Genomic DNA, 27242 nt, shown 5'->3' with positions numbered 1-27242 from the left:
TGACAGTGTTTGCTTATTGTTAGCCAAAAAGCCAAGTTTTCTTCTCTTTGTAGGTTTTTAACACTCCATGCTATCCTCTTCTTTCAATGACATTTTTGGGATTTACACTTTCGAAAATTCAAAACATATTCAGATTTACTTGACGATATTCCTATTTATCTATATAATTTTTTAAGTAATTATCAAGAGGTTTTTTCTAACAGCAAATTCTAAAAGTTAAAAGTAAGGAGAGAATAGCATCTTAAAAAATTGGAACGTCTCTTTTTGTTTGAAATACCTTCCAGAAAGAAATTTTAATTTATTACTTATGTAGCACTTTTGTATAAAAATGAATGTGCTGTTAATTTTGTAAATATGTAACACCAGCGTGTTTTAATTGGGGCTCCACAAACTTTGTCGGGTTTGAATTGGACGTCAGTAATTAAGGCCTAAAAAAGTGTAAGTTATAAAGTAACGATACAATAAATCACCTGTATTACCCATAATTATTAACAACCAATTATTATGCCGTCACTTATTGCTTTCACTTTTCTTAAACCTTAATTAAGGCCAACCGGATTCTTTCGGTCTTAACTACCGACATCTCATTTATCTAAACGAAATTCTATCAAACTCCGACTAAAACATACTGTAATTAATATTACATATTTATCAAATTACTATACGTGATATTGGTACCAGTCACATAAAAAGTAAATTGCTTCGAAGCTCCCTTACACTATGTCATAAATAACTTACCCCCAATTACCCCTTTTTTAAACTCGCGAGGAAATAAAACACTTAAAAATTTCCCTTGCTAAACTTCCTAATAGTCGCACAAAAAGATGATTTCTCCTGTACTCCTGGTTACTTACTTCGTTATACTTCGAACCACCCCGTCTTCCCTCCAATTACAGAACTTTCATCCGCGAAACTTCTTCCTGGATGTTCCTCGTCGAATTTACCGCGGCAAGCGCAAAAAAGCAGACGTATCACCGTGATCGGTGTACGCGTCGAAAGTTGTCCGTATATTGACGTCGCTTATAGGATGTCGCAGAGTTGACGCATGATAATTAGCCGTGCTGATTAGTCGTCGGGGCGCGTACCTACAGACGCACGACGGGGTAAAATGTCACAAGGCGACCATCGAGCAACGCCCTACCCTACCAGTATTAATTGCGCGTTCTACGATTCGACATGCCTTTGACGTTGCATTTCAGTTATCGTCCTGTTGATTATATTTCCTTTCGTCATTCTCGTACTTTTCTTCTTTTTTTTTTTAGGCGTCGCTGATAAAATTCGTTGCGTGGCATAGGGGCGTCGATTAATCCTTTTTCTTTCCTTTTTTCGACGTTGCTAACAGAATTCATGGCATAGTATGCAGGGGCGTCGATTATTTCTTCTTTTCTTTCGCTCTTTTTACGGAATTGCTGGCAGGGTTCACGACGTGGTATAAGAATGTCTCTTCCCCCTCTTTTTTTCTTTTTTTCAGGATTGTTAGCAGAATTCATGATGGTAGTATAGATATGTCGATTACTTCCTTTTCTTCTTTCTTTCGAGATTACAGACAGAGGTGACGGAGTTTATGATATGATAGAATGATGACTATTTCTTCTTACGTTTCGCTTTTTTTCGCAAACACTGACAAAGTTCATGATGTGGTATCAGTGATCAGGTATCGTTTTGCTTTTTTTTAACTTTTTTTTGGGATTGTTAGCAGAGTCCACGACGGTGATGTCGATTACTTCCTCGTCCAAGTCCTAGTTTCTTCTTTTTTCTGGGATTACTGACAGAGTTCACGATGTGGTTGTACGAGTGTCGATTATTTCTTTTTTCTTTCCCGTGCTTTTTTGAACGTTGCTAGCAAAGTTCACGACACGGTATAAAACGATCAAATATCTTTTTGTTTTTTAACTCATTGCTTACAGTCACATCGTTTTCAATGTTCCTGATTGGAGGATAATTCTGAGATTTTACTGTCTTATAGAAATGTCGATTATTTCTTTTCCTTTCCTTCTATCTTTTTCTTTTCTTTTTTTTTTCTTTTGAGGTTGCTGACATAGTTTATGACACGATATAGCGACGATTACTTTTCTTTCGTTTACTTCTCCTCTCCTTTCTTTTTATTTTTTCTTCTTTATGCTTCTCTTTCCCTGGATTAACGATAGAGTTCGTAAAATAGTATAGAAATGTGATCTTCTCGGCACTATTAGCAGAATTCATGATATCTTTCTGATTATATCGTTTTTCTTTATCACGCCGCTGCTTACAGAATATATGATGCGATATAAAGGTGTAGGAAGTGTGTCGGCGCTGGAAGGAGATGGACCAAGGGAACATAGCATACGCTCGATTCACTCGTCGCGTCCGCTTTTATTTCGACACAGTTTCACGCGGCATGCGCACGCCAAGAGACCGGCAAATGAGCGGCGTTCGTTAAATTTTAATGAAGTCCCTGCACGCCGAAGCTGAATTGTTTGCCGGTTACAGGTAAATCAGATTTCGCTGGAGTTCGACGGCGGCATAGCGCGCCGCTGAAAATAATTAGAGGATCCCGGGATTGTGTATAACTTTTTTTTTAGTCTTTCCTTCTTTCACTGCGCTGGAACAGAATTAAGAAGTGGTATACGAGAGATTCCATCGTTGACTCGGCCGTTCACGTGAAATTACGTCTTTTCATAAGCAGCTGATGTCTCATCTCATAATGATGTTCATAGCGAAACTACGTAATTTTATTAAAAGGCGGAAAAATGTAGAGATACTGTACGAAATTGTAAATGAACTCGACATATTTACAAACTAGATCATTTTACACGATGCGGGCAGCGTTACTAGGTAGAAACTTTGTAAATCGTAAATTAACAAAATTAATAAATATCGATTGAGGAAACACTAATTGAAAAATTCAATCGATTAAGAACGTTAAAACGAGGTTAAATTGATTTTTGATGAAATGAAGTCACGTTCGATGTAGTTTGCAGAAAGATCGAAAGACCAAAACAGGAGTTTTCTAATTATTCTAATTAATGTATTTAGCAAATCAGTCCCTGGTGCTTGTGGGTTTAATTGCAACACGAAACACGAATTCATTACATTAATGAATATTAAGCTAACAGAAAATATAAAGCTGTAGCGTTGCATCAACTGTAGAGAAATATACGTAATTTATTTCGTTTCCACACTTTGTGCACGCAAGCTTTAATATTCGACGTTAATATTGACATTACAACATTTAATGCTATTTAATATCGTCGCATTTAGATATACTTTTAAGCGTTACCGTAAAGTAGATTTCTCGCTTGAAAACGCCGTACTACCGAAATGTTAATAATTCACAAGCTTATATTTATTATTACGCGCATACATATGCATAGAATATAAGATAAACTTATTCCACTACAAATCTCTATTTAAATTTAATTAATTCGGCTATGTGCATAAAAACATGAAACTTTACCAAGCAATTACCAAATTAATTAATAAGAAACCTCAACAAACTCATCGCACAAAAATAATCCCCAAAACTCGATGTACCTCGATGCTCTTTTAATTGATCCAATTACAATCGCGAACACTTTTGCCATGTGCATATGTGTGCATCATTAACGAATAGAAAACGCTTCACAAACGGTTCATACGAGCCAGGATATCCTAACATCGATAACTCCGTTAACTATCGAGAGTTCTCTGGCGGATCATCGTATTTAATGAAAAGCCACGGACAAACGATCCTGCGAGTGCTCGTAATCAAACGATTCCCATTGAAACAGGACACGTGTAAATTAATCACCGTATCGCGCGCACGTGCACACAGCTGCGCATCCTTTACTCGCCATTTTCACCCGTTTGCTCAAAGAAATAAGAAATAAAATATAAAAAGAAAAAAGAAGGACAAGATAAAGAAAGGATATATTCCAGACCATTCGGTCGACTCGTTTTCCCAGCAGTTCGCGAGAAGCGAGTCAGCTAACGCGTCGTTACTCCAATTTTCCGAGTTAAGGCGAAAGGGAGAGGGCAGAAGCAAAAAAAAAAAAAAAGGAGCAAAGAACGCGTAGTAACGAGCCTCCATTTTGTGTTGATGGCTGCATTAGGCGCATTTTCAATAGAGAGCCTCGTTGTTTTACCATAACCATTGTTTGTTCGAGCCTGGCTCTTTCTAACGGAAGGAAGAAGGAAGTTGGCCGAAGATGGAGAATTCGATGGAAGAGAGAGGAAGAAAGGTGGAACGTGGTGTTGCGAAGCGAAAGTGTACTGCAACGCCCCTTCCGTTAACGTCGGCGGCGTATTAGCACCAGGAATGCAAATAATTGTTCGGTGCAGTGTATACAGGGTGGCGAAAGCAACCCTGGAATGTAAATAGAGCTGACTTGAGAGTGGTCTCACCGAAACCGGGGCTTTCCACCTCTGCTCGTCGATGTATTGACCTCTCCTGGTTATGTGAATGTGTGTGCGAAGATTTCAACGTTTTAGCTCGTCTGTGAGAAAATATGTGTAAATATGGATGTATGTGTGCGGCGAGGTATGGGCGAGGGTAGCATCCCCTGTCAGTTTGCTCGGCATTCGTAGAACGACTCATGGAAGAGTTTCTGCTGAATCAACTGAATCCCGGCGATGGTTTGACTTTCATTAAGCCGCCGGCTAATTCGCGACGATTTTCAAGACAGTTTTTCTTCTTTTCTATTTAATTGGATAGGATATTGGACTCGGATAGATTGATGGATCGCTTTAAGGTAATATTAAATGTTCTTGATTTTTCTACTGTCAAAAATAGTGTATTGATTTTTTTTAGCGCAACCGTTTTAATTCTTTTTCTTGTTTATATAAAAATTGAAAATTATTTCGTCATTTTCGTACTGTCTTAGGTTTGTGAAACGTCTGATAAAATTTTGGAGATACTTGTCAATGCGTCTACTTCGTCACGTGATGATTTCTTGAAGCTGCGATGAAGAAATCTTTTATCAATGAAAATGTATATCTTCTGATATTTTTATAAAAAGACATAGCGTAGTGACGTTCAACGCCAGCTATCCCAGAAACAAATACATCCATTTATCGTTTAGTTAACTGACATATTGTATTGTATTGCATCGAAGAACTATATAAATTTAGCGACACTTACGAAAATAGATACAACAGTTTTCCAGACGTATTAACTTCCGCAAGAAAACCACCGTACAATCCACTTTACCGTCTTCTCTTTCTGTCTCATAAAAAAAGAGACAAACATTTTCAGCATCCCAACTTTATCCTAAGTTGCTCAACTCGCGACCTGCGAAATTAATCGTAACTTCAGCGCAATTAAATCAACGTCCCCGGCCATGGTCCGGAAGAGACCAAAACTCGGTGCTCCTCCCGCAACAAAAAGCCGCGTGGCATTCAACCAGACTGTCACGGCGAATATCACCGCGAAACTGGAGACGATTTCACTGAGCGAAGGTACGTTCGAAGTTGGAAGGAAGGAACTGCAAGTCCGCGGGTGGCGAGAGACTTCTTGCGCTCGTCTGAAAGCAACGCAACGAGAGGAAGGTTCGGCACCAAGGGCAATAAAGTATCGCATCTGGTCGCGCGACACGATTAATCGCCACTACGCCGCCAAGAATTAATTGCCGACACTACGATAATTTATCGTAGCTTGGTTCGCGGTGATATTTCACCAGCTGAATACTTTTCATGGTTTCCGCTCGCGAACGATAACCCACGATAACCTTGTTTTCCCGTAATGAAAATCACGTCCAGAGGAAATCACAAACGAATCAACGTCCTTCTGTTTTTCAAGCATCTTTGAGTCGAAAAAACGAGCAGAGGAACGGCACGTGATAAAGGACGATGCTGCTTTCTGTCGTTCGTCGTCACCTCGCATGGTTTTATTTGTACATAATTACCAAACAGTTGCTTATTTTGAGAAAAATAATTGCTAGGACGTAGATAGGACTTTCTGAATTGATATTCTACTGTTTACGAGTTACTCGGTCGAATTAAAGTATATACAATTTTATGCTGTGAAATGATTGTGCTGATACAGTTGCTGTGAATAATTATAGACTCAAACACATTTTCGGTATTATTTCTTTAATATCTGCAAGAGACATGACTGACTATGCCTAGATATGTTAAGTGAAATTGCTTTTGTAAAGCATAGATAAAACGTTATAGAATATGAGGGAATGTTACATGGCGAACTATTGTCTTTTATAGCCGAAATAAAAGATAAAAGGACAATTTTTCGTCAAGACAATGCTTCCATTCATACAACCGTCACTACAAAAAAAGGTGGTTCCAATATTTCGGAATACAATTATTACTATGGCCAGCATTGACCCTCAAAAACCTGTAGGGAATTCTAGCTAGAAAAGTTTATGATCAGAAAAAGCCACTTTTGGGAAATATCGTTGAACTTAAAAAGAGAATAAAATCTGCATGGACGAAAAACTTAGTATATAGTGAATAAAAACGTAACAAAACTAACTTTGAGTTAATATTTTTTCACAGCCGAAAACACAATTTTAAGGAACATTTCACTTTATCTAGACTTAATAAGAAAACGATAAGAAAAGAAGAGATAAAAATAAGAAAACTTTGATTGTTGTATTATATTATAATATGATATTATATAAACGGTTTTGTCAGTTTTTGTTTTAATATTATGAAGAATCTAAAAATGGGGTTGAGTTCATATTTGTTCACGACAATGTATCTGTACATACAATAAGACAGTAATATGTCTGTACATCGAGTAAAAAGTAAATAAAACAATCATCCAGGAACAGCTCGTAAGTTACGAAGTCGAAAAAACTAATTTTTGGAATATTGTTATCTGCCTTTGTTTGTTTGTATGTTTGTACTCGCATTACGTAAAAACTACTGAACAGGTTTGAACGGTGTCCGGGAAAGAAAACAGGCTATGTTTCATCTCGATCCGTTTTGCAGAAACTGATAAATAGCCGTAGCATCTGAATTGCATGCGCTCTCCTGTTTGGTAAAAGACAAACAACGATGACTATCGTTTACGTTGTATTTTCTCTGAAATCGAACCTTTTTATAATTTGATATTTTATTATTATTTATTATTCGTTAGCTTTTACTACGAGGAATAACCAAACTGTAAATACAAAAGATACGCAGATATTTCATTGATAAAAATTCATCTGCTCATAGATTGTTCCATATATTAATATGCCATAAAGTTAGCATTTACGTGACAGTTTAGGCTAATACGAGTGTCTGCTTTAATAATTGCTATATAATTAGATCTATCAGAAATAACCAAGCAGACATTTTTTTATTAGGAATTGTATCGTATTTATAAATTAATTCCCAATAAGACATTGCCTCGTCAATACAGTGATATATTTTATTGCCAGTACAATTGCGTACCAATACTTCCTATAGCCATCGTAAATCAATAAGATGTGCATACCTTCCCAGCTATGAAACAGTACACGCGGGATTCACACGGTCGTCGCTGTGAACTTATCATCTGGCGATTTAATCATGCCGCCGCAAGGTCTCTACGATTAGAGATAACAGGGTGCAAGGTATGATAGGAAGAAGCTATTTATGCGTACGATGTCTCTATTGCTTAGGAACGCGGAATCTAATACGCGATTTCCGTGATTTGATTTGCGGTTTGGCCTTGGTTAATATGAGAGAGTTGATTAGGAGAATTGATAACCTTATGAGGTAAAATCAGATAATTGAAGTTTGAAAGATTGTAAGAGTAGGTTTATAGGGATATTATGATAGATTGGATTCTTTAAGATGAATATTTAGTAGTAATACAGAAGAGGACATAGCATATCGATTTCAATGATCTTCATCTATGTTTCCGAAGTCAATGTCCTAAATAATTTCACATATACTAATTCCTGACGCTTGGCTTTAATTCTCAAGAGATTTTATTATATTTATTTTTTAATTCTTATTTTTAATTTTAATATATTATATTCATTTTTTAATATAGATTTTATTATAATTATTTAGTTTATAGGGATATTATAATAGATTGGATTCTTTGAAATGAATATTTAGTAATAATATAGAAGAGGACATAGCATATCGATTTCAGCGATGTTCATCTATGTTTCCGAAGTCAATGTCCTAAGTAATTTCACTTATACTAATAGCTGATGCTTGGTTTTAATCCTCAAGAGATATTATTTTTAATAATAGTATAATTAATGATAGTATTACAAGTATTTTTAATAGTGTTCATTTTTTAAACATTTCGCTAAATTCGGTTAGATTTGAATGAAATGATTACAACTTCTGTATATTCAATCTTATAGTACATTATTGTTGCTATTAACTCTGAAGATAATTATATTAAAATTCAGACGAATAATAATGTATTTCATATATTACTATGTGATATAACTTAGAAGATCCTTAAGCTGTAAGATCAACGTTTCTAAGAATAGCTTAAGATTAACGTAACGTATAAAAAAGTTCTTGATAGAAGCGTGACATTTTTCCCAGTTTCGCGATTTTCCGTTCGCATATTCATTTACCTTGATACTTCTTGATTTAGACATTCATGAGTAGGAAAAGTTCGGATCTTAATTAAAACTTGGTAAACTTGGAGCTTCTTGCTGCTTTTTAATAGCCGTTGACATGTCAGAAACTTAGAAGACTGTCGATACTCAAACAAAACTTTGCAAAATCGATAACCGATGTCTCTAGAAGCTTATTTTTATCGTCCTCTACTGAAAACTTTAACGAAGGAAGGAGATGATATTTTTGACTGCACGAGTTTGTTAATCCGCGCGAATATAGATAAAATAAATTTTAAATATTCACGAGTGACGGTGCATTTAGTCTGTAAATATAAAATAAGGAGCGCACCTCATAACAAGCGCTATTAGTTACCGTTGTTTGTCATGTAAACAGTGTACATTACAGCTAATTGCTTCACCTGTTACAATCTTCAGCGTATAATAATAAGTTGCAATTATTATTAATATACTTGTTTCACGGTGAAAAGATTCACAGAAAGATACGCTGATTAATGTAACATAGCGTTTTGTTCCTGTTAAATATCTTTTGAAATCTCAAATCATTATAAATTGCTATTTTCCTATTTTCATGTGCTTAGATTTAAACATCTTTGAAGATCTCTTAATTTTCATATTCGCGTTACTCGATCTTTCTCGGTTCCCAAATTTTTTAATTTTAAAAATCTTCAAACTTTGAAATTTCTTGTTTGTCGATACACTAAATTGTCAAATTTTTAAGCTATTTCAAATTTTCCAATTTTATCGTTCAAATTTCCTAATTTGAAAATTTTCAAATCTTCTAATTCTACATTCAATTTCTAACGTCCCAAACGTCTTAACTTCTATATTTTCACACTCACATCTCTGAAACTTTCAAAACTAAAATCTTCAGAATCCAATATACAATAAAACACATATATAGTCGCTCGTTCCAAATTTCTGCTCATGGAATCAACAAACTCCGAACTGACGACGATTTCGTTTTATCTCTGATTACAGAAACTGCAAACGATTGGCGAGGATTTCTGCGGTCTGGACGTGAACACACCTCTGGGAGGCGAAGATCCGATGGAGGGAACCCCTGTGCTCACTTTCGATACACATCTGACGGCGGTCGCTGCTACCTCGACCGGCGACTACACGGTCGTCTTCGTGGGCACGAGCGAGGGTCACCTGAAGAAGGTCAGTGCACGATACTCTTTATCTCGTCCATCGAAGAAGAGCAAGAGGCGCTCGAACGGTACCGGAGCTGTTTCATTAGGCCAACCTTGTACGTTCGTTATCTGCTCGCTGCATATTTTCCACAATCTAATTCTTCCATAATGACCCTCGACCAGCACAGTATTTTTAACGCTCTTTGACCTTTCACCCTGGACAATGCGTCGATTCTTTACATTGAAGCCACTGCTCTCCGCGTCGTGTTCTATTTTTTCCCTTGTACGCTTGATGTTTCTACCGCGAGTGGCTCGTTTTATAAGCCCTTTTTAATACAGAGAATCGTTATAATGATACGAATATAGGAACGTGAAATACAATGAAAAAAATGTGGCGAGTGATTAAGAATTTTAAAATATTCATTTATGTCCTTGTAAATGCCAAGCAATATTTTTATATTGAAAGTTCTATTTCTTGTTCCATAATTTAACGGGAAATAAGTTTATACTAATCTCTCAATTTGTATGCATCCCTTTATTGTCTTTCTTTTTCCTCTTTTCATTTTTCTTTAAGTCTGTAGTGAATTCCATAGATAATTATTCTAACTTGTGGAATCTTATTCGTTAGATGATATTAACCTGTTTCATTATAGAGCACAATTAGTAACATAGACATCTATCCACATACATTTATTCTACTTGCATCTTCGGAGTAATACGTAAAAAGTAAAAAATAGTACATGCAAGATTAATTATCGTACAATGTTTGGCACGATACATAAATGAAAATAAAAGTAATTCTATATTACAGAGAACGTATACGTTTATTTTATACATTTTCCTAACAAATAATTACTCGAGGATATTTTTGTCTTGTATTTAACTATATTGCTCGATATTGAGAACGAGTTAATCAACCTACAGTAAAATTAGATAGAAACTGTGCGTTAAAACAGAAACATCAGAAACAGTCGCAAAATCTGGTGACGTTCAAAAAATTTCATTTCATCCTGCAATATACGCCCTTCGTAGTAAAAAAGAATAATACATTCCTCACTCAAAATTTTCGGATACGCCGACCTACCATTTCTCTCACAAAAACTAATCAGAGTCAGAATGGAAGCAGCGAAGCAATAAAATCAGCGTTGTCCCGAGTTACGAGTGGTCGAACTCATTGGATTTCCATACCGCCTCTTGCTCTCTTTCGGCGTAATAATTAATCCCGAATCGAGCTGACGGCAGTGGCGCCAGCAAAAGTAATCACAATAGATATTAATGCGAACGACAGAATCGAGGTTATAGTGAAATCCGCTTTCTACCCGCGTTCCATTAGCCTGCAGGTTAGCCATTACGGAATATCGTTGCTCGCGAAGCGTTAACGCTTAACGAACCTAATGGAGTCCCGTGGACCGGCTCGCGAACTTCAACAGCTCCGAAACTTCAGAATAGAAACTACACTAGCATATCCCGACCTAACTTACCTGATTGTTGCGCTTTCCTCGTTGCGTTTTCCTATTTTTATGAACGTAACTAAAGAAACGCAAGCCAGATGGAAATTTGTTTCGTTTACTAAAAATTGTAATTAGACCGCGGATTTCTACGTAAATTCATATTTTTGAGGATACAGTTAAAAGCGTGGAATTTCTACCTCGGTGGAAAATTGCTTTACTTGTCAAGTATCGTAGAAAACATTATACGTTAGATATTTTATATATTTTTTCACATGATACGCATCCCTTGCAATTTTGCACTTTGAAATTTATTACAGATGAAATCCGCAGTCTACTTATAAGAACTACCCTATTTTGGATATTTTATACACTTTTGTATGCCATCGTGTACATTCTTTTTAATCGTCGAATTAATTACGATTAAACCGCGGATCCTTATGCATTTTTCTATCTCCACGAACATAGGTAATGGGATCTAAATTGAAATTTCATCCAATAAATATATATACTCTAATAAATATTGTACTGTGGACATTTTACATGTTTTTTGCATGAAAATCTACAAATTTTTAATAAATATAGAAAAAAATCCACAGTCTATTCGCACGATTATTCGACCAAGAGATCGTGAATCAAACGCGTGTAACGCGAGCCGTGTAATTGGCTCTTGGGTGATACACCCGAAAAAGAAAAAAGTACGTTGGAAAGAGGAAATTACGCGAGACGATCGCTGGAAAAATGATTCTGGAGTGTAGTTCGGATCGTTATCGCGGTGGATGCAGTTCCAGGAACGCGATATCTCGCGTTGGCCCTCTCGAATCTGTCGTGATTAATCACGATTATCCTAGCTAAATCCTCTCCGATTTCTTCCGGTTTCTCTAACTCGTTACGTTGCTCGCCGATGCTTTATTTTCAGAATTATGTTACACGATCTGGCTGGAAAACGTTGCAGCAGAAATGTGTAGCCAGAGTCAAAAGCTTTTTGGGCATAAAGTATGAGAGCTTTAGTGGGGTTTACTCTTAGCGTATCAAGCTGGGATAATCAGCGTTCTTTTCCAAGAGGGATCTTTAAGTTGCGCACGTTCCTCGAATTTGTATGTCTCGGTCTTGGACTCGTTTTAACTCGCAAAAGGAGTTTTAACACGTTGACCGCCACGACACCCGTATTTCTGTCAGTTTCTGGTCAGGCCATGTAACCCATATTGGGGTGTCGCTTATTTGACTACTTGCGAAGGATCGTTGTAGGTATTTGAAAAGATATTCCATAATAATAAATTGTTAATTAATAATTCATTGTAATGATAGTTGAATTGTTATAAAATAAAAATACGAAAATGGTTTATTAAAAAAATTATTTAGAATGTAAAAATTTAAAACATTCTATAGTTGAGGTTGGTCGGTACAATTTGGACAATAAGTTGTTGTTTTCTTCAAATTCTTTTGTGCCTTTGTTCGGTCCATTCGATGTCTTTTATTTGCATAACATAGTTTGCATGCGCGTCTAATGCTTCTTCTGGAATCATTTTTCCGAACGGCGATATTATGCTGACTCCGTCGAAGACAAGGACTTTTGTATTTTCAGACAACCTTAATAATTTTGCAACTAATAATTGTCTAAATATTCTAATATTTATATTGTTTCTTGTTGCCATTTTGTAAACCGTCAAAGCGTTTACAACAGAAATTCCTAGAAAGAATTGAATGCCAAGTTTTCTGTACCATTTGATTCCTTTTCTAATTGTGGTGGCATAAGAAACCATTTGGTCAGAATAATCTATACCACACTTTCCTTCATTATATTCAACAACAGTTAGTGGTTTTAATGTTGCGAACAAATGAAACGAAAGATCATTCTTGAGATCATCACTTGAGCGATTCGCATTGCTAAAATATCGATGGGAGCACCTAGCAGAGAACGCTTGGTACTGCTGTACGCGTGGCCTAACGGAGATTTCTTTGAAAACACGCGTGGCGGTCAACGTGTTAATGCGTTTGCTCCTTTGGCAGTGGTGATGTAATTTTTTTATCATTTATATTTTACAGTTATTACATATTTACACAAAAATTGTACATCTTGTAAATGTGTATTTTTATAGAAAAGATAGTAAACCTGTTTGTTTTAATCGTTGAAAGATAACAGAGAAAATTTAATTAGTTTCTGTATTAAATTTAAGTTTAGTATACGATCGAAACTTGAAATTACAACAAGGATGATTATTCCATACTTTCCTTAAACTTAAAGAATTTCTTAGCAAGAGAGAAATACGGTTGTTCGAAGAAGGCTCAAACAATCAAGACATCTTTGGTACAAGTTACACTTTCCACTTTTAGCTATTCCTAAAAATCTTCACTAAAATTCCTGTTTCATGCATGTATTTGTTTAAAAGTAAATTTCTTCACTTATTATATACTGTACATACAGTGTCAAATACAATGTCTTGGAGTCACTGAACAATACCAGTGTCGGTACGTCTAAGGAAATTCTTATCTTTATCAATCGTTTCGTAATCATAGACTTGTCTCTTACTTAAAAAAAAGTTCAATCCTTACAAAGACATTATTTACACATCGTCAAACAAATCCTAATTGCAACCCATTAATTCCTTATACTCTATACCATTAAATTGCAATTTTTACGGGACAAATAAATAAAGTTGTATATGCCCGGTAGGCAGATAGACAATTTAATAGGAATCTGTTTCAAAGTGATTTACAAAACGACGAGCAAAAACTCCTACGATCGATTACATCGGCAATATACGAGCTTTCAATATTTCTTTCCGATTCGACATGACGAACGAAGAGGAATTTAATTGTTTCAACTGTGTGTGCAAACAAGAGAGGCGCATCGCGCAACAACATCTCGTTGGACGATTGCAATAGGCGATTGCACCGAGAGTTACAGGCTAGTCGCTTAATGACGAGCGACTATGGTCACCCTTAGCGGCGTAAAGGTTAATCACGATCGCCGGGGCTAAATTCGCGCCGATTTGTTCCGCAATCTCGCGTCAGAACGTACGCTGTCCCGGCGTTAGATGATTCGAAACGCTGGGATGGAAAAGGAAACACGCTTGCAATGATCGCAAGATTATGGATCTGCCTGGTGGCGTTACCTCTCTTGGTATCGTTCCAGCACGTTGTATTTCTAGGAAAATCGCGCCGCGGATTCCTTCCAATTAATCACAATTACCGGCCGAAGCCTTCTTCAATTTGTTCTGCAATCTCCTCGCGTTGAACGGTTGATGATCGAGCTCTATGAGTTTCTGTTGGAAGATTCGATGATAACCACGTTGGATTACGCGTGTTTGTCCGCTTGTTTCGTCGGCGATTTAGCTTCGAATAAAATCCTCGCCTGTTTCTGATTAATTAAACCTGTGACGATTGGCTGGTTTCGGTTAAATCTATATTTGCAGAGAAGTTCAGTAACATTGGATGCTTTAATTTTCGTATGGCAACTTGAGAAATGTTTCGTTTAATGTGTAAGGGCATGTTGAAATTTAGTGTTTCTTTCTAATCAATTAACACTGTGATGGTTAATTTTGATTAGATTATATTTGCTGAGAAGTTCAGTAACTTTGACTGTTTCATTTTCATATGGTAGGTTAGCAAACACTCAACCGAATGTATGCGAGAGGATTTAAGAATTTAGCGCTAGTTTCTCATTAATTAACACTGCGATTAACAGTTTTGATTAGGTCATGTTTGCAGAGAAGTTCCGCAACCTCGAATAACTCAGCTTCAACTTGCAAAACATTCTACTGAATGTATAGAGGGCTTCAAAATTTCTATCAGTATATACTAAAGTTTGACCGAAGAACCGATACAGATTTTATGTATATAATGCGTTAGATTATTATTCAATTATTATTAAATATATTATATTATTATATTTCAATGTAACTTACGCGCACAGTACAACGCAGAGGTTCGATCCAGATTTTATCCAGGAATGTCTGTAGAATATAACTCACCCTGTATATCTATTCTCGACTAGATCACGATCATTGAATCAATCATAAACCGGTGTCGTTACTGCCTCACGACTTTTGGCGGTTACGCTCATTAACGCGTCCAAAGAAAATGCAAAACCGCGGCTGGAAAATCAAAGACGACGCGCAAAGAAGCAAGAGCAAGAGAATTTATCCTGCAGAGGAGGCTTCAGGTCCCGGGGAAAATTTGCAAGTTAACGAAGTTTCGCGTGGACTCCGTCGTTATTCATCGTGATTAATTAAAGTCGCCTCTGGGTGGTGGCCGCGGATCGTCGGTCTTCGATTATAATTATCTGTGTGCAAACGCGAAAGTCAAATAGCTCCGCGAATGAGCGCAAATACCGTCGTGTAAATTCGTTGAAAGGAACACTCGCGGCTCCGTTGAGAATGCGCCACGTTAGACAGAGGTAGCCTCTTCTGGTCGACCGTCCCGGCGATTCGAGGCTATTAAAAATTTATCCACGGCCACGGCGAAATGTCTGATGCCAGGGTTAACCGATGTCTGAGGCGAGAGTATTAAATTTCAAGAGAGAGCCACGAGAGAAAGCGAGAGAGAGGCTAAGGAAACGCGAGCGATTCGAGGGTGGAAATGCTTTTCGGCGTCTCGCTTTTGATCCCTGGCCGTTGCTCCGCCTCGCGCAATTAACTGCTAGCGGATTTGCCTCCCCTTTATGATAGCAAGGATATTCTGGAATTATTCCTTTGCTGTTTGAATAGCTGAGGACTTATTTTCTTGATTTCTTCAGTTCCCTTTTTCTTCTTTTTTGCACGTAGGTGCTTAATATTTTAATTATCTACGAGAAGCTAATTCGCGTTCTATATGAAATAACGATATTACAATGTGAAAAACGTATTTTCGCGTAATTTAGCTCCTAATCATGAAATCGCTGATAGTCTGTTGATTTTACTTTCTCCTGCAATTAATTGTTGCTCCGTCAATCATAATAAAGCTCGGTTTTCTCACTGCACTTGCATGAAATATCAAACGCAAATTGGCGCCAGTTATTAAGTACACAGAATGCGTCGGCAAGAAATGATTTTCGTATCGTTTAAGCGGGCAATTATGTTGCAATTCGATCGTCGGAGCGTGAAGACCCGTTATCCTCCGATGCCAAGTAAAATTGCAATAAACATTCTAATTAGAACGCTCTTATACCCGCGATTAGCGAGTACTATATTATACCATGCTATTATCGAAACAAATAAGTTTGACCTAATTAGACTAATTCAGCGTGTATTAAAGGGAAACTCGATATCAAGATGTCGCGTAATTTTCTTCTTCTTCTCCCTTTCCGCCCTTTTTTTTTGTGTGTGTCTCAACAGTGGTTGCTGCTTCTTAATATAAATTCCACGGGGACCGAAGGGAACTTTTTTAATTAGATTTTCATTCTCCACGGAAACTTTCCTACTTATTACTTTATCGCGCAACGACAGCATTTTACTCGAACGTTTCGTCGTCGTTAATATAAATAACATCTCCTGTAACTTTGTAATTGATAAGACCATTCGAACAAGCAGATCCTCTAATTAATTCGAGCACGAAGAAAATGGAACAAGTTGAAAGACGACGATAAAGGCCCCGCGAATGAAGAAAGACGAGAAAAGGACGACGGATATTTTGTACGCGTGTCCGTGATGAAATACCGAGAACAAAGAAGTAAAGTAAACGAGAAAAGAAAGAGCGGGAGGTAAAGACGGTTGAAAGAATAAAAAAAAATGGTACGGAACGACGGAGAAAATAATGCACGAAACAAAGCGAATAAGAAACAGGAAGGAAATGCGGGCTAAGAACAAATTGCTGAAAGAAGAAGAAGGAAGTAAGCAACAGAGAAACAAATTAAGAAACAAAATTCCCTGTTGAAATTGGTGCACGTGAATATGAAGGCTAGTAAAATGAATTTATGACGACGTTAAGCTTTCTAATCTCTAAGGGAAAGGGGATCGTTAAAGATATTACAGGTTACTTGAAAACAGGGTGATTTAGTGTACACGTTAACATGAACATAGAAACTGATAAAAATGGTTGGTCATCCAACGCATATGTTTATGTAAAATATTTTCATTGCTTTGTGACGTTTATAAAGACTAAAGATGAAAAATAAAAGCGAGAAAAATGAAACGTCTGCGATAAAGACATTACTCAAGTTATTAAATAGCAGTAAAGGTTTCACGAGATTTGAAAAAGTAATTGTTCTAGAATTTAGAGGCTCGCATAATAAAAGACTCATTCGATCATAACTATTCTCCTATCACCACTGGCGATTGCAAAAAAAAAAGGTTGCAATCCTCGATTCATTAGTACATAAATTGCATATCTACACTGAGCCTATCACAACCACCAAACTACCTAACCAATCAGAGTGTGCGCAAAAATTCGTCGATGTGGCGAGTAATTCAGCTCTAACGTTGCCAAACCGCGTTCAATTAACGCGAATCCGTTCTGTTTCATCGCAAACGTATATTTCGTTTAAACGCGTCTCTTTCAGCTCGCGAAATTCGTGTTTTCCGTGGTGCGCAGCGATTCTCAGTTCGAACGTGTCGAGTTTATCGTTGAATTTACGGGCTCGATTTTTAAGTAATCTTACAGAGGTCGATTGTTCTTTTGTAAATTTAAAGGCGGATTCCCGCGTGGTGCGATTTTAACGTTGCTCTCGGTTGATTCTATTCGAGCACGCTCCGTGATAGCGACCGTTTAAAACGGATGTTTATTGTAACGGATGCCCATTAGTATTATGGCACAACTGGTAGCCGCTTATCGACGGCGGCGAGAGTGGCAAACTGCTCCTCGATGAATATTTCAACGGTATTTACAGCGTAAATGATCAGGCGTAATTCGGTTCTCGGTTCCGAATTTCGATTACCAGCATGATCCTGATAGTTCTCCTGTCGACATGCAACGTTTCCTTAAAAGGAGACGCTTGGATAAGAGCGTTTTGAGCATACTTGCTGAGTATAATGGTTAACCCTTTCAGCGATGAGACGTCCGATGACGCGCGTTTATTATATGTTACTTTGCTTATCCATTAGTAAATTGTGACTTTTTATGGAAATTTGTGCCTTTATGAACGTGAGTGAAAAGATAGAGTTTAAATAGAAATTTATTTAATCTATTGGAAAGTATATAAAAATATAAAACTATATAGAATTATGTAAAAGTTATATCTGCTTTGGATACTTTGTATATTTTTGTGTAGTATATGTATTTTGTACGTTTTTGTATCTTGAAATTTTGCATAAATGCATGAGAATCTGTAGTACAGTTATTAGGATGAAACACACGTTGGGTTGAATTATTTTGCAGTTTCGATAGAAAATGAATCAATCGTGCTTGTGCTTCAGATTACTAGAAAATTATACTGTGAATATCTGTAATTTCTTTCTTTTTATTTACGTAATTTATCGCTAATAAAAATAGGAAATTATATTGTTACGCATGAAGGATTAGTAATTTTTCTAAATATACGATACATTACACGATTCATTATATTAATAGCGGAAAGAAGATAAATTTTTTTATATTATTAGATAGTTTTGGGGTGTGTAAATTGGCACTTTTTAAGTGTATTATTACATTTAGGAAAAGACATGTATTTAAGAGGCGGAATTTTAGAAACAGAGCTTCCAATGGTAGAATACTTTATTGGTAAATTACATGAACGAAATTCTGGTCGGCTATAAATATAGGTTCACTGTCTTCTTGATCGTGTTAAGGGACAAACACGTGACGAAGTTACATTATCTCTCGACACGGTATCGTCTATCTCGTTATAGTTTCCTAACCCGTTGAAGCCTCGTCGCGAACTAGCGCATCGATATCGTAACCCATATCGATATTGCTCTTCCTGATTGTATCGTCGCCTTCGATGCAACCCAGTCGTGGACACTTCGACGAATATAGATTTCCCAGTTCGTCCTTCGAGAAACATTGAACGCGTACTGTATAGTTAATTTACATGACAAACACAGCTGATAGCGTTGTCAGTATCCGCCTTAATTTAAATATACCCAGTCCCTTATTTCAGTATCTATAGAATAGGAATTGCTGATTCTCTTATCTAAAGATTTTTCTTACATCTTCTCTTGTTACAATGAACTCTGAGTGATCCTTATAAATTTGAAAATTTTAATTACAATGCATATTCAAGTGTAATATGTGAATTTTGATAAAACTTCACGGATTCATAATATAATCAAGAATATTAAATATATATTTCTTTTTATCAGCAGTAATAGATGCACATTTACTGGCTGAAATTATTTTTCATCCATCTTTAGACTACTTTTAATTGCGAAATTTTGGAGTCGAACAGATCTATTTTTCGAAACATTAAATCATTTCATAAATAATTTTCGTATGACTAGATAGAAATAAGAATTATTTGTTTCTTTTTCTGTTCACACTTTCTTTTTTTTTTTACAATTCTTTATCTTTCTACATCAAGTTTCCTGCTCCAACTTCATAAAATTTCAACAGTAACAGTTTCCATTGTTCTCGACTTAACTCTCACAAAAGCCGCGTTATTTGTGAGATAACTCCATACCTTGAAAGCTAGTAAATCTCTAAAGCCTGGGAAAGCTTCTCTATTTTCTTCAAACTTAAGGCAATTTGTGACAATAGACAAAAAAGAAAAAAACAACGCGATACAGTCGAAAATGATCAAAAGAATGGATCAAGATTAAACCATTCGCTGGAATGAAATCTATCTTGTCCGACTTCCAAATCTCATCAAGCTCCCCATTATCTACGAGTCATTTAAAATTCTTCCAGCCATTTACCAAAGTATCGTCTAAACCACGCAACATGTCCACGAAGATACGTTCGTCCGATCGGAGTTAACTTAATTCAATATTTCCCGGCTACCTTTCAGCAGGCTTTAACTACCAGTTGATTTACTCGCGGAGCGCCGTGGACCAAAACGACGCTCGAGCAGCGACCGGTTCTCGCGGCCGGATCGCACGACAATCAAAGAAATAAACGGAAGGGGCTTTGCGGCCGAACGTTGCCTGCGGACGTTTAAATACCTCCAGGATAACCTTTCGCCGCGACCTCGGGTCTAAGCTACGGCCGCGTACGCGTGCAACGGGCCCGATCATTAATTAATACCTTCCGGGACGGGGCGAGTCATGAATCAACGCGATTCAGACGGCGTGGCGAACCATTCGGCGGCGTCTTCTCTTTGGCTGTTTCTCGACTTTTCTCTGCTTTTCGATCGACGATGATAAACAATCCATCGCGGTACACTTATCAATCAGCCGGAGGCGTTATCCTGGTCAGTTAATGCGCTGGATTGAGTCGAAGAATGGACGACCTTGAAATTAAGGGTGAAGAGCGAGGTGACGGAGATAATTTTCTTGAGAAGTCGATGTCAGATATGAATGGATAGAGATGTAAGGCACTGTTCGTTGATTAGGATTCTGACTTTTTGCATTTGCAATACTTCTTTGCTTTTATTTATTCGCTTAAAGAAGGGGAATTTTGCTCGTGTGATTTATTAATAAAGAAACGAACGAACTTTTCGTCAAAGTATTTGGTTCTCGAAGAGCGTGGGAATTTAATGTTTCGAGTGAGTCGTCTTTTAATATTTTTATAATCAGGAAACCAAAAGTTAACGGAGATAAATCCAATTTAGGTTGACTTTAATCGTTGCAAGTGTAAGCTTATTATAATGATATTCGCTTAAACAACGCGTATATAAAGAAATCGTAGTATTTAAGAAATTGAGAATTCGAACAAATTGACAAATCAACTAGCTAACATTTTTTCATCGCGATAGAAAGTCTTCTACCCTCCTACTCTTCTTCTAAAAATCTTAACATCTAAACAACGTCCCGTACCATAAGTTTATCATGTTTCATATAATACATGATAGCCCGTTTAATCTGATATATAGGTTAAAATTTCTAGTTCTAAATACAAAAATACCAATCCATAGAAGCCCAAACATTGACAATCTATGCATGCAGAATGGAACGAAAAATTCGAGTAATAACATCTAAAGAAACAAAGCAGGAAGAGATACAATTCGGGGAGAAACATTGATAGGGCGGTAGGGAGTTTAGTTAGTCGCTATAATCCTATTAAATTAAGGATGCACAAGGCAGTTTCCGTCGTACGTCTATCGCGATCACCTAATTGCCGGCGCGTCTTCCGTCGATCTCTTAATTAATGCGCGTCTTATAGTCGATCCCCGGGCGGTTTGCGGCGCTCGACAAAGAGCAAATCGGTCGATCGATCTATCGATTCGCCGGGCGGCAAACCGCGGACCTTCGTTAACGGGGATAATTAAGCGGCACGCTGTGTGTACGCACGTGCGTTTCGATATCGAACAATGCGAGATTCCGCGACCGGATTGAACCGCCCGCTGCAGACGGGATCCACGCGAGAAAGAGGAAAGATATAGGGACAAACGTACGAAGAGAGAGAGAGAGAGAGAGAGAGAGAGAGAAATTCGACGAGCCGTGGTTGATACGCGGCACAAAGGCAGCCGGGAATGGGCTTCGTGTTTCCGGAAATGGAAACAGGGGGACGCCTGTAACTCCTGCCTCCCCTTTCACCCTGTTTGAGAAGGGACTGATAAATTTGGACGAAAAAGAGACGGAAACTAACGGTGAATGTGATGGTTCACGGTGTCTTGTGTTGATATATTCGTTTTGGGGATGAAAGTGGCAAGAAGAAAGGTGAATATGGAAATTTGTCGGGGAAATTATTATTATAGGGGATGATTAATTGGGTGGAGATTTCTGCCGCCTGACAAAACCACGCTGAAATGGAAATAATTCGAATAAAAAATTAAATTACTCGATGGAGATTGTATCGCATGTTTTCGTGTGCAGCAACGTTTCGAGAATTAGCTTCGAGAATATCTTGTATTCGTTTAAAATGACGCGTATTAAAGCAACGAGAAGATTGGTGAATACAATGTATAGAGATTAAACAGAAAATCGTTCAAAGAAAGATTAATTAATAGCCATATTTTGCAGAGAAAACGATTTGTATAGAAGAGATACAATTGTGATAGGTTGTACCGACTATATAACGAGAAGAAATGATATGATAATAATTTAAGAATAAAACGTTAAATTATGGAAAGGATGAAAGAAGATATCCTGGTGAATCTAAGAATAAAGATTAGATGATGGTAAAACACTTTGTTTATACATCTGCTTATTTCTAATAAAATGAGGAACAGTAATTACCTTTGTGAGTAATAATGATCGAATAATAATCGAAAGGATCAAAGAAGATTAATATTCCGATCGGTAAATTCACAGATATTTCGGTGGAGGGATGCGAAGCCAAGCGAGATGAAATATTCGGCACGTTTCTCTTTGTTTCTCTTATTACCATAAACTTATATAGAATCAAAGCTGAAAGTTCACTTGAAAATCCCGCGGAGTCTCTCGACTTCCGTGCGGCGGGAAAGTGTTTGTTTTCGCGGTTGGTTCGTGCTCGAACTTTTTCCTGTCGGCGTAGGAGGAACGGCAAAGGGAGAAACTGGCGTCGCGGCAAAGTTGAACGCCGACCCTTATGAATTTTATGGAAATAAAGATTCTATTCTTAACGAGGTCCGCTGGAAGTCGAGCGTGCGCGACTGAATATTTCATCGTTCCGCGTGACTGTATAAAAGTTCACGAGATGGAATGTAGCTACTCCCAAAGATTGAAGCAAGTTGAACAAATAAAACGGCAGAGGAATCTCTCTATTGCGTATGAAACAAAGAAAATGCCGAGTCAAACTGTAAACTTTAACCCTTCCTGTTTCACATTTGGTATACCCATCATACTGATTTATGCCTGTTAATTTCAACGGTACCTTATAGGTTGTCTAGATTTCACGTCTGTCAGTATATTCATGCGGAACGAACGTCGCTCGTGAATAAATTATCAGTTATATTTATAAATTAATTTTACTGGTTTTTTATTCTAAAATCAATTTTATTAATTCTTTATTTCAAAGTTAATTTTATTAATTCTTTTCGTGCGTAGGATATATTTATACATCCTTAAAAATGATCAATTTGTAATACCTTATTCACATGTACAGTTAAATAAAAATGATAGAAATTATTGTACATTTTAAATCATTACCTTCTACAAATTTAAAATTCTAATCGGTCATTTAAAGAGCTCATAACAAAAACGACTGTCGTCCATTCTTATCTGTTTATAAAGACATAAGAATATTCTAATATCTTTAATTTCTGTCCAGGACACTCCAATTTTTTTCAAACAAAATATTCATCATATAACACAAGCGCTATAAACGTATTTATAATTATATCACAGAAGAACTCTATTCGATTAAATAAAGTTGTAGAATATTATACATTTTTATATCCGCAAAATGTTGTATATATTTCTTCCACATTCACCAAAGTCGTCGCTAATTACACCAAAGTATCCGAAACACATGCTCTTTTCCTTTCCCCATATTTGTATTTGATATTTTGGTGACATACTTCACGATGCGAGAATAAAGTAAAATTCGTGTTTCGTTAAAATATCCACGAGATGGAAATGATGCAGGGCGGTAACGGTGAATTAATCCGTCCAGCGTTAGGCCGAAAATCGACAGGAATGACGCGTGTGCGCATCGTGGATTAATTCATGCGTCCATCAAACGAGGGGCGATGCACAGGGATTACGATTAATAATCACGACGGAGCTGATCTCGTGTCGATCGCTATTAATAATTGTTTGGCCGATGATCGATCCACGGAAAAGAAGGAGCGCGTTTCGAGGGAACGATATTCGATCAATCCGATTGCTCTTCAATTAGGACGATCCATCGAATACTGATAAACGTTTTGGGGCTTGATACATCATGCCCAACGACGATAATAATAACGAGCACGTTATATAACGGTCATCGTATTATCGGCGTCGCAAAAATGAGAGAAGATCGCGTCGCGCTATTAGCAACGCATCGATAGTGGGACTAATCCCAATGGTAACAGTAATAATCCAATGAAATTGATTATCGAATACCGATGTTCGATTGAATGTATGTGTTTTTGCGCGTGTGTGTGCGTTTGTGTGTGTGTGTGTGTGTGTGTGCGTGTGCGCGCGCGCGCGTGTATGTGTATGTGTGAGAGAGAAAGAGAGGGAGAAAGAGGAAGAGAGCGCATTACTGTGAGCGCTTTGTTGCTATTAATGCAAGGCTTTCGCGAAACTGGCATAGAGAGAATATGTATGTATTAACGGGTTATTATAGTTACCGGTTAAAATGATTATAGAAAATTGATGATTAATTTGCGGCCGATGGTTCGTTTCGATATTAGGATTCCCAGGGATTATTGGTTTGCTGGATTTAATAGGCTTTCTAACGGAATAAAGTCTTTGCTTCAGTTTTTGGTAATATAAAAGAAGTAATAGAACTGTCTGGCTGTTTATGAGAGGGAAATAAGTCGATTACTGTACACCTCGGAAACCTTTCAGAGTGGTCTCTAAAGTTTCTCTCTCTCTCTCTCTCTCTCTCTCTCTCTCTTTCTCTTTCTGTTTCGGTATTGCTTTATGTTACAGTTCTGGTTCCAACTTTGTTTCAGAAGAAAATTTACTTTCGTATTAATCAAATTTAAAATTGTAATATTGTAGTATTAGCGTTTCTATACATTAATATTGGGTATATTCTATGGAAAGTGGATGTCGTGGCATCGATGCATATGAATTCATTAAAAAATCCGAGAATGATTTGTTGAGAGATTACGATGGTAGATACTTATTGCCTATTGGATGAATTATTGGTTCCTAGTTAGATATCTATAGCTTTATCCGTTATATTACTTTTTCTTAAATCAAATTTCCAATCACCAGACTTCCCATTGACCAGACTATATTTCGAGGAGATAAATCTGAGAATTTACTTTTCACAAACGTTATTCCTTACTGTTCGAATTTACGCCGTTGTTTAATTAATTTTCTTCTTTGCGTCTCAATGAGAAGCACACATCTGACGAAAGATGGTAGCGGATTTCCTAGAATCGTAATTTTTCCATAGAGGGATATTTACTATGCAATCTTCCGACCTAGTTTCAGGCTAATATTTGAAGTACGTTGAGTCCAGCTCGGTGTATTTAAATGTTCAACAGAAACGGAATACGACCAAGGGGAAACTATCCTGATCGAATATGCCTAGTCATCGATTCTATCCTCCTCCCTCTTTCTCTCTCTCTCTCTCTCTTTCTCTCTCTGAACCCATAGGAAGGATTAAAAAAGATTACAGGGCGACGCTTTATATTAAAACGAAGCAAAGTAGAATCGAAGAATGAAGAATTGAATGTAACGTCACTGTCCAATCCCTGGATTTCGCTATCCCACAATGTCCTCTTTGGTTTCCATCGGGCGCACCGATTTTCTTACTCCTTCTTGTCGTGAGTTTCTAGGTCTTCACCGTTTCGCTTTCAACTGAAAAGCTTCATTGTTCCTTCGAGTAACCTCTTTCATTCATACTTAGCCGCATGGTCACCGCCTCGATCAATACCAATTTCATCAGCGTCGCGTAATCGTACGCTAAGAACATTCTAATCCTCGTTAATTAATTGCGAGCACAGCTGGTAAACGTTTCGACGAACGATTATCGTGATAGAATCACAACCGTGAGTTTAGCTTGAATCGAATTTAATAGATAGATTTAATTCCATTTTATGGTCGAAATTCAATATTGAATTTTACTTAATCCTTCCATAAACAGTTGAAATGATCTTTCATTAAACTTTATGTTTTATTATCATTCGATTAAAGTCGTGTGTACGCGTAACGTAAAAATATATTTCTATTTTTGAAACGCGTTACCACGTATTCGAGCAATCATGGAAGATGAAACACCAATTTATTGACTATTCATTGAACAAAATATGTCTAATCGTGCAATAGGAATTATAATATTCACCAGTGGTATCTATAAGGAAATTCTGATTGCAAAAAGGAAGAGGATAAAGATTAGTGGGTTATAAAAATTACTAAATTGCCAATTTCTTGCACATAGTAATTTCTTCGCGTAGAAATCTTCTACTTTTTTTTATCTGTCGTTCCATTTTTGTTAAGAATCCTGTATCGCGCACGTATGATACTTGTATCGCATTTACATTTGCAAGGACCTGCAACGTAACTCACGTTGGCGTATTTTTATTAATTTCTAATTGCGTTATTACAGAAATATGCGTTACACGCAACTTCTTTTCTCTTCAAGCTCACATTTCCTCATCTCTGCATATCTTACAGACAAAGGAAAAAGACAGTTATCGTACGAACTCGAGCGTGGAATAGATCGGAATACATTTAAATCGATTACAAAACTATGTTCTAACGTTCTAAATCCACGTCCGCGTATTCCAGACAATATCAGTAAAACGAGTACCATAAACATAAATACTCCTATAAAATTCCACGAGTATTGTCACCGTATTTCTAACCATCTGTGTTCATTAAATACTATACCCATAGGAACTATGCAAGAGTATCTTGGTAAACGAACCGATAAGTGGAAATACCTCTGAGTGAATCGCACTTGTCACCTCAGCGAAGGCGCTCGATTAATTTCATTAGAGCGAAATACCATCGCCAGCGGGGTAACAGTTAACCCGTCGACACGGTATCATCACTGTCAATGCGGAACCGTTGAATAGTAAGCGAGCATACTCTCTCTCTAAAGGCCGAGGCTACGTGCCGTGGGAAAGTCCATAGAAGCCCGGCATACTATGCCTTCGAAGTTAACTTGCGCCGCGAGCTCCAGGATGCTGCAGCAAAGAAAAACGGTATCTGTGTGTACGCCAGAGTATCATCGTCGCTGTTCTAAATTATTCGTGGCTTTGGTACATTGGAATAGCCTCGTTTGCAAAGCATATTATTCCAAAGAATTTCGATTCCTTTGCATGAAATATTAAAGGGATTACCGCGAGGATTCTTCTCAAAGTTGACTTTTAATTTGCTTTAATAGGCACGTCTTGTAGGTTTAAAGAGGATAGTAGAAATTCTGATATAATTATTCTAAACGGTTTGGACTCTTTTTACAAGGAATATTGGGTTAGGATTATTGCAAAATCTCTTTGGTAGTCATTTTAATTCAATAGGTGTACATTTTGTAAATTTATAGAAAGTAATTGACATTAAAAGATAATTATGCGAAAGAATTTTGATCGTTTGCATGAAATATTGAATGGATTACTGGAAAGAGTTCTT

General features: G+C 37.1%; 1 protein-coding gene across 3 annotated transcripts in view; it reads left to right on the top strand.

The window, feature by feature from the left end:
- Positions 1-27242, top strand: part of PlexA (plexin A) — a 424177-nt gene that overhangs the window by 309614 nt on the left and 87321 nt on the right. For all 3 annotated transcript variants that reach the window (XM_033338599.2, XM_033338601.2, XM_076620199.1), the window contains exon 3: positions 9471-9653. In XM_033338599.2, coding sequence (XP_033194490.1) covers positions 9471-9653 — 183 coding nt within the window. The remainder of the gene's footprint in view (positions 1-9470; positions 9654-27242) is intronic.

Source organism: Bombus vancouverensis, chromosome 7 (assembly GCF_051014615.1).
Source record: "Bombus vancouverensis nearcticus chromosome 7, iyBomVanc1_principal, whole genome shotgun sequence".
Classification (NCBI taxonomy): domain Eukaryota; kingdom Metazoa; phylum Arthropoda; class Insecta; order Hymenoptera; family Apidae; genus Bombus; species Bombus vancouverensis.
This window is presented reverse-complemented; position numbering and strand designations above follow the sequence as displayed.